This window comes from Cajanus cajan, chromosome 2 (genome assembly GCF_000230855.2).
Source record: "Cajanus cajan strain Asha chromosome 2, NIPB_CcT2T_4, whole genome shotgun sequence".
NCBI lineage: Eukaryota > Viridiplantae > Streptophyta > Magnoliopsida > Fabales > Fabaceae > Cajanus > Cajanus cajan.
The window spans coordinates 42,715,075-42,724,449 of record NC_138518.1 but is presented as its reverse complement, the minus strand read 5'-3'; the positions used below and the strand labels follow the sequence as shown (position 1 = coordinate 42,724,449).

The 9,375-nt window shown below is 28.6% G+C and overlaps 1 protein-coding gene across 1 annotated transcript; it reads left to right on the top strand.

Annotated features, from left to right (window-relative positions):
• Positions 1 to 2,520: 2,520 nt before the first annotated feature.
• LOC145954924 (uncharacterized) lies at positions 2,521 to 9,012 on the top strand. The gene is made up of 6 exons (XM_083069617.1): positions 2,521 to 2,608; positions 4,499 to 4,590; positions 4,919 to 4,993; positions 8,077 to 8,128; positions 8,343 to 8,486; positions 8,753 to 9,012. The coding sequence occupies exons 1-6, from the start codon at positions 2,521 to 2,523 to the stop codon at positions 9,010 to 9,012; spliced, it is 711 nt and encodes a 236-aa protein (XP_082925743.1).
• The last annotated feature ends 363 nt before the right edge of the window (positions 9,013 to 9,375 follow it).

Genomic DNA, 9,375 nt, shown 5'->3' with positions numbered 1-9,375 from the left:
TATTGTTTATTAATTATTTTCATTTTAAATATTTTATAACATTAATAAAATTTTATAATTTTAATCTCTCTAATTTTATCTTACTTTTTATTTTATAAATATAATTTGGATTATTTATTTTATAATTAAATTAAAATTTTAAAATTATTTATGAGTTTACATTCTAAGAATGTATTGAAATTCCTCAATATTTGATTATTAGATAGCAACAACATGGATATTCTGATTATTAGACATTATGTTATAATTCTACTACTGATCGTACTATATGTTATTTTTAAATTTGAACTCCTAAACTTTATTTGTTATGTATGACATTTTATTTTGTATGAATGAACTTGTTTTGATTTAGATAATTATGAATAGGATAATTATTTAATAAAATTTTGAATTTTAAAAAAATAATTTTTCACAGAATTTCCCACGGATTTCCCATGGATTTATTCGTGGGTAATTTCCCACGAACTAATCCGTGGGAGTCCGTGGGTAATTTCCCACGGATTTATCCGTGGGAAATTCTGTGAATTTTTTTTTTTTAAATTCAAAATTGAGGAGTTTCAATACATTCTTAGAATGTAAACTCATAAAAAATTTTAAAAAATTAATTTAATTATAAAATGAATAATCCAAATTATATTTATAAAATAAAAAGTAAGATAAAATTAGAGAGATTAAAATTATAAAATTTTAATAATGTTATAAAACATTAAAAAAGAAAAAAAATTAATAAATAATAGAAATAAAAAATTATTTCAATTACAATATAGAAATTCAAAAATTTAAGACAAAAAGACAAAAATATACTTAAAAAATAATTCAAATTAAAATATGGAAATTCAAATATTTTAAGTGAAAAGACAAAAATATACTTAAAAAAATATTAAAATTAAATTATTTAAATATATAATCATATTATTACAAATAAAATTAGCATCTATAAAATAAAAATCAGTTAAGGATATGATTATCTATTATTTTTTAGACAAAATCAGTTACAAGATGACGTATAACTTTATATTAAATGTGAATTTTGTAAATTCAACCGTTAAATTAAAAATATTTTGCTCTTAAATCATATATACAAAATGTTATATTAGTCGAAGATGATTTCTTATAAAACACAATTAAATGTGTTGAAAAATTTATAATCTCGATGAGAAAATTTTTGTAGGAAAAGCTATATTATTGATGAAATATTTCAGACAAATTTATATTTGTCGAAAATGTAAGAACTGGTTTTAAATTTGATATGAAAATATTATGATATTATTAGATAAGATTTTAAGTTAGTATTTTATTAATAGTTGATAATTAAAAAATAAAACAAGGATAAATACATTTTTTGAATTTTATATGTTTAATTTATGATAACTTATAAAATAACTCTTTGGTAAAGTTATTCCGCTCAGTAACTCATGGCGTGTGTTGAATTTTATCGATCTAATTAATTGTTAAATTAAAAGTTACTAAATTTTACTAATAATTAATATAAAAAATTAATTAGTTTTGGAATAAATTATTTGTGAATTAACAATATAATTGAAATATTAATTATTTTAAATTATTTAACTAAAATCTTATTGACAATTTACTATATGATCTTAATATTTTTGTATAATTAATATCTGATTTTACTATATGATCTTAATATTTTTGTATAACTAATATCTGATTTTAAATTTGAGATGAGAATATTATATATAATTAGATAAGATTTTAAGTTAGTATTTTATTAATAATTGATAATTAGAAAAAAAATAACAAGGATAAATACATTTTTTGAATTTTATATGTTGGATTTAAGGTAAATAAATATATTAAATTAATAAATAATTTATTTAAAATATTAAAATTTAATTTATAAGTATGTATTAAATAAATATTTATAATTTTTTAAATTATATTATCATTATAAATTATAAAATTAAATAATTTAAATTATAATTTTAAATAAAAATAAGTAGACGTTAATTATAAAAGTAAGTACATATAAATAAATAATAATTAAATATATTATTATTATTAATTATTATTATTTGTAATATAAAATTATTATATATTATTATTATAGTACAAATATGAGATTGTATATTTGAGGATGACTTAAATGAATTAATTTGTACAAGTTATACTGACAACATACATATACATTTCGGTAGCTTACTCATAAGAACTTCACATTTAAGCGTGCTTAACCTGGAGTAGTACAGGGATGGGTGACCTTCTGGGAAGTTTTCCAGAAATTGCACAAGTAAGGATAAAACACACTAAACAATGAAATATCGTGAAATAGAACCCTTGAGAGGCCAAATATGAGGGTTGTTAAATTAATAAATTTATTAAAATTAAAAAAAAATTATAATTTTCGGGTAATTTCCCACGGATTTATCCGTGGGAAATTACCCACGCATAAATCTGTGGGAAAATCCGTGGGAAAGTTACCCACGGATAAAAATCCGTGGGTAAATTTCAGACGACCAATTTACCGACGGATTAGTGTCCGTCGGTAATCCGTCAGAAATGCCTCATTACCCACAGATTTTGGGCATTTCCCATGGATTTTTGCCGTCTGAAATACCAAATTTTCTTGTAGTGAATGAAAAATGCAGTAACAATCTCGTAAATAATTAGAAAATGCAAACATATTTACATCGGTTGGGTAGAGAACCTACGTAAATACGAATAATTCTACATCAATTTTATTATTGACCGATGCAGAAATAAAATCAGGAGGTTGTTTTACATCGGGTTTGCTTTAGACCGATGTAGAAGTTAGGCCCAAATACACGTTCCGCGCAAACACCCCATAGAAAGCATACCCTTTCAACACAGCATTCCCAGCCCGCCACGAGCAACCACGGAAACCCTCGACTAAGTTCTCAGTCGTCTTGTCTTCTCTTCTTCCGCACACTCTTCTCAGCCGTCTTCTCCTTCTTTCGCACACTCTTCTCATCAAACCCTTTTTCTCTTATCCTTCTTCGACGAACAGCGTTAGGTAAACTGAGCTATTTTTGTTGTTTATCTTAGTTTTTTCTTGTTTGTTGTTGCCTTTCTCATGAGAGTACAAATATGTGTTAGTGCTTCGAATTCGTAGACGGTCTCGGAGGAGCTCTCTGAAACGTGGTGGTCCTCTTGGTCAAGTTGGTCGTCGAAGGCAGCATTTGCAACATATACATAGTTGGCACTGTTGACGTGTTTGAGGTAATCATTTGGTTCATGATGCATTACATTTTGTTCAATTCAAATAAAAATTAGGGTTTTTTTTTTTCTGTATTTGTTTCAATTGGGCCAAAATCTACCAAATCTTGAGCCATAGTAGAGCCATGCTATTGATTCTGATTAAGAATCAAGTCTTGTTGCACATGAGTGTCTGAAATGTGTAAAATGTCAAAATGAATGAATATATATATATATATATATATATATATATATATATATATATATATATATATATCTTTTTAAGGGTTTAGGATTAGATGTATGCATAGGGAAAGCTATGCAGATTGCCAATGATGCTATATTGTAAAGTTTACTATGAAGCATTCTTTTGTGCAGGAGCATAGATTACTAATTTCACATGCTCGAGTACATTCGTGCCCCTTTCTTATTGTTATATATGTATAATTTTTTTTAATAATGGATTATATTTCTTGCACACCACTGTCCATATGAATTCACCACAGTAATTGTATGAGTATCTGTTTTGTTGATAGCCTTTTTGTTTTATTTTATTTCTCATTGCTTTAGTATTTTAAGTATTCCATTCATTTTGTGAACTGTACTCTAGGGAATATACTTGGTTTCTGTGACAAAATCAGGTTGCCTAACAGTTCACGACTTTGAAGCTCTTTATTGCTAGATACCTGAAAACGTGTAAGTTCTGCTTTGGTGGTTACGTTTTGCTTATTTTTTAAATGTTGCTGTGCTTGTTAAATTTGTTGGATTTAGTGCGAGAATGTTTATGGCTTTATTCTCTTCATAGCAATCTTGATATTGTGACCAAACTATTGGCTTAGCATTTTTAGTGTTAGAATAGAATTCAAGTGACTTATAAGCAGTATTCAATTACACAATGATAAGAATTATTAGCTATATGTAAACTTTCTTGCCAGCTGACCTTTTTATGTTAGGCTTGATGAATGAAATTTGTCTTCACCAAAGTTTTGTTTTGAAAACCTAATACTATGCACTTAACTTTGTTATAGGCTTCAAATAGTGAAAATTTATTTTTCTTCCAAATTTGTCCAACTTATTTTTTTCTCTTGCAATGATAATTTTTTTTTATTAGGTGGAGTTAAATAACTAATTTGGGTTTGTTTTTACATTTTTTTTTACTGTTTTATGTCTTTGGAAGAGTAAGAAAAAGGGTTAAGAAGCTTTGATATTGCCTACTTCATTTTTAAGTAGCATTATATTTATTTTTTCCTTGGACCGGGAGGAATTTCAAATGAAGTGTTATTTATCATTTAAAATTGGTTTTGTATTAATTTGATGATAGGCTTGAGGGAAGATGAAAGCAAGCACTTAATGCACCTCTCACTAAATCGACAACTTGATGCTGTCAGATGGAATCCTCTTAATCAAGATGAGGTTTCAGCTTGATTAAATTACCTTCTTACTCAACATTTTAATATGGAGTTTATAAATAGTTGATTATTTGTAAATAATATCAATGACATGTACTACGTAAATTTGGTTTTATCTTTTGTAGTTTTTTATGTTATAGCTTGTCTGTTGTATGTCATGGATAATCTTCTGATGATTTGGCACTTTTTCAAATGAAATTATCAGATTTAACAAGTGCTTGCGCATTTTATGTGAGACCAGTGATTTTTTGAATTCATTATTGATATGTTTCGTGTTATAAACAATTCAATATTCTATTTGCCCTGCTATTTGTTTTACTTTTTCATTTCAGGTTGTTTGTGCATTTATAAAAAGTAATGAACTACTTATATTCGATGTTGGATATATCTCATCAGATCCAGTTGAAGTAAATTTCAATTCTTATCTGTTATTGCACTTTCTTGTTAAATCTTGCTTACATGGACACCACCAAATTCAGATAAAGTTCTTGTTGCATTTTGCCATTATTATTAACTCTTTACCCGAGCTCTGAAATTTTTGTCTAATTATTTATTAATGATAAAATATAGCACCTTTACCAACCTTCATCAAATCATTTCCTCAAATAAAGTCAGTTGGATTAATATCTTGCTAACCATTTCTTTTGGATTCATATTTATACAAAGTAGAATGCAAGCAGTATACTCTTTAACACATTCCTCCTAACAAACTATCTCCGATAATATTTGTTGAAAACTACCAAATCATGAGATATTTATTAAATATAATCTGAGACCCATCAATTTTGTTGGGAGTTAGGAAAATGAGTTTGCTTGTCATACACTGTTTAATCATCAAAATGCCTTCCCTTCTAATTAATCTCTGGACATTTCTAGAATTGCTTATATATTTTCCCCACCCGTGCATAAAGCAAGTTATGTATCTAATTTTGTCACAAAATTTGAAAGATTGGTGTCAAACCATAGGGTGGATTAGCATTTCTCTATTGATTTTTTTTTATTCAGTAATCTCCATAGGGTGGATTAGCATTTCTCAATTTTAAATTTTGTGTGGACTAAATTGTGATAGGTTGACAGATGGAATGAACAGAGGGAAAGTGGTACTTTTCCTGGACCTCTTTGAAATCATGTGTCGCTTGAATATCCTTCTAAGGCATGAGAAGTCTTGAACATTCTGTTCGGTTTTTTTCTTCAGTTATATTTGGTTGAGTCATTGTGAATAAGGCAGTTTGTGGATATTCATTACGTCAAAATGGCGGGTGTCATTTTGCTTTTGAAGTAGATGTAATTCTTCTGTGGTACTTTCTTCGTTCAAAGCATTGAATTTGATATTAGTCTGCAAACTCGATTCCATATTTGAGTCTTCTTTATTTCAATCTTTCCTAAATATATAACCTCAACCTAATTAAACAAAGTATAAAAGAAACAGTAACTGACGGAACCTTCAAAAAAGTGAATGACAATTTGAGTGCAAGGGTCTGCCTCATGAAAAATCTCAGCCAGTTTATAACACTATGTTTTGGAAAATAAAAGAAATAAAATAGAAGAAAAAAATAAAGACAAAGAGAAGACAGCTACTGAATTACAAATAGTAGTCCCGTATTGTCAAAGTGTAATTCACAAAATGAATATGATTCCTATTTTCCTAGAACCTTGAAAGTTTACTCTGCTTCTAATATGAGGGTGTAATTGATTTACAGCTGATGCAAGTTGAAGAATCTCAGTGCAGATTAGAATATATACAATCATAGTTACTAAAACTTTGAAAGGTAAGCTTCATTCATTTAAATTCCCTGCTATCATTTGTTTGAAAAAAGAGAGATAAATAATTAGGAGTCTCAAGAAAAATAAGAGGAAGCAAGTTTTATGCTTAATAAGAGGTAAGCAAGTTGAACGTACATTTTTTTGTAGTGGCCATTGTGGCCCTCAGTTGCTGCAACTCCAATCAGGGGTATTAAATTCCTCTCAATAAATGGTGCACCTAACTTTTTAAGAGATTTTCATTATTTTTTTTTATGGTCAGAAGTGTTTCAAGTGGAAACCTTCTCCTTCAAGGCTTCAACCAAAATCGTTTGCCTCCCCATTTCAAAAATTGTCCAATCAAACCCCTTTTATTACATCAATTATTTTAGCCAAGCCTGGCCATTGTTGTTACCTTCTGTGTCTTCAACCCTTGGTTTTTTTTTTAGCTGTAGTATACTTTAAACTTCACAGCCCAATTTTATATTTGTCTGTTCATCTTTCCTTTTCTTTTTTACTTTGTTCGTCTGTTCTCATTGCTCTTCTCAGCCATGGCATTATCTTGGAGATCATGATGCCAATTAAGGTAAGCCTATATGAAAGTTTAGTTACTTTTAAGCTTTAGAGGCTTATGCTTATTTAGGATTTGGTGCTTTACTTTTTGTTTTGACCTTATATTCCTTGACTATTGTTGTTATTGACTTGTCAAATATGCCTTAGATTGATGGTGATTGTGTGTCTAGAGTCTACTCTAGACTATGACTTAATTATTATTGGTGAATGTCTTGAATAATTTTTTTTATGTTATACTTGGAATCTTCAGTATAAAAGACATCTATCTCTCTGACCACTATCCAATATTGACAACTATTGTCCTGGTTATTGAAAAACATTTTCTGTTTACAGAAATCCAGTTCTTTGGACTATGATTAAACAGTCCAGAATTGAAACATAACAAAAAGTGAAGTGAAAATGAAAAAAGACTCCTGAAATATATCAATGGATTCAACCCCATTTTCCATTGTCCAGGAAAATTCTCAATTCTTGTGAATTGTTGAATTAAATTTCACTGTTGCCAATGTTCCTAACCATAGTATAGTATATATTTTTTAAGTCAATTGGAGGCTGACCATCAATGATGATAGGCTCATTTTTCAGTTAAGGAAATTTGGTTGGTATTTTTAATGTGTAGCATGTTCTTTTTAATCTTCCATACTTAGGCAGTTATTGGTTCTCTGTCCGGCAAAGAATGTTGCTGTTTCGTTTTGTTCTTTCCATCGTAAGCCAAATGTTCAAATCAAAAATATAATTAAAAGGTAAAATTTAGTTTCTAACAAGTATTTATTTTATGCTCTCTGTTATAAATTTTAACCATCTAACTTACATTCATTTATTTTCTTAGTGTTATGGTTGTCTATAATGTCATGGGGGGTAGATCTACAACACAACCAAAGAACCTAGATTGGATTTATCCCATGGTAATTGATTTGTAACCTCAATATGCCTAAAATGTTTTTTTATTAGCTTAAATTAAAAATTACTTATACAACTCAATCTAATTTTCATTTTAGAGTAATCAACAATAAGGAGGTCACGAATGTGGATATTATGTGATGAATTGGATGTTAGACATAATTGAAGGGGAAGTAACAAATAATTGGATTGAGGTAATGTAACTTTTTTACTTTTACTATCATTAATTTATTTACATGATTTTTATGTAACTAATATATTATATTGTATGTTACAGCTTTTTGATGATGTTGCACCATTGCCGGAAATCAAATTGGAAGATATTTGGAGTCAATGGGCAACCTTCTTTTTAGAAAAATTTAGAAATAGAGCATGATTTTTAGTTTAATTAGGATTGTTTATAATATAACTCCAAAACAATTTTCTGCCTTTATTTTTTAGTTTATTTTCTTATCCGAAAATAAAATAAACTAAGTACTTAAAGCTTAGTTATCATGTTTTGGTCAAGAGGATCTATTTCTAATTTGATTGGGATGCTGTTAGAGAATGAGGAGGGGTCGGATGTTACTTTCCCTGTAGGTGGAGAAAGGTTTCATGTGCATAAGCTTGTTTTGGCTGCCCGGTCAACTGCATTTGAAACCGAGTTTTTTAATGGGATGGAGGAAGATGATCGTGACATAGTTGTTAGTGATATGGAACCTAAGGTTTTCAAGGTAGAATATAGATTCCTTAAAATTGTCATATTTATTCCTATCTTTTTGTAGTTATTACATGCTAATTAATTTAGTTTTAGTGTGGCATATCATTGGCTTGGCCATCTAATGTTTCTTGTGTCCCATTGTTGAGCAGGCTTTGCTTCATTTTATTTATAGACTTTCTTATTGATGATGAAGAGCTCTTTACGTCATGATCATCTTTGTCATTCTTGCCTTCGGTGTCTGAATCATTTGCAGCGAAGTTGTTAGCTGTTGCAGAAAAGTATGGTTTGCCAAGACTTAAACTGATGTGCGAGTGTGTACTTTGCAAAGACATATCTATAGATTATGTTGCCTATATTCTGGCTCTTGCTGATCATTATCAAGCTATAGAATTGAAGTCTATCTGTCTGCAATTTTTTGCTGAAAACCTTCTTGTTGACTTTTCCTGCTTATCCAAGTCTACATTTCAACTTATAGTCGCAGCTATTTTTGAGCTTATAATATATTCTCATTAGTTTGGTCTCTGTATTTAGTATAATATTCTTCAGTGATATTTTATTTAATATTTGACTAACCACTGTATCATACATGCATTTTATTTGTATTTTTGTTTATGGCTATCTACTTGGTTTCTACCCAAAAACTTGTTTGAAGGACCTCACTTATAATGGCTGGTGGCATGCATAAATGACTTAACTTTCTTTAAAATTTTCATCTCATGCTGATGAAAATTTTCACCACTTGCAGACATGTTTGTATGGAAATAAGCTTTAATTCTCATTATCATGAGCACATATAGCAGCACCTTTTATCTTGTATCATGAATTCATGATTAAGTTTCTTTCATAAGGATTGTATTAGTGTTGTCAAATAGCATG

Bases quoted from the DNA above. Each gene is read 5' to 3' on its own strand.
- LOC145954924 (XM_083069617.1), top strand. From the start codon at position 2,521: ATGCCTCATTACCCACAGATTTTGGGCATTTCCCATGGATTTTTGCCG. The intron at 8,129-8,342 runs GTCAATGGGCAA...GGATGCTGTTAG, and splicing joins CAAATTGGAAGATATTTGGA to AGAATGAGGAGGGGTCGGAT. The intron at 8,487-8,752 runs GTGATATGGAAC...AATCATTTGCAG, and splicing joins TGATCGTGACATAGTTGTTA to CGAAGTTGTTAGCTGTTGCA.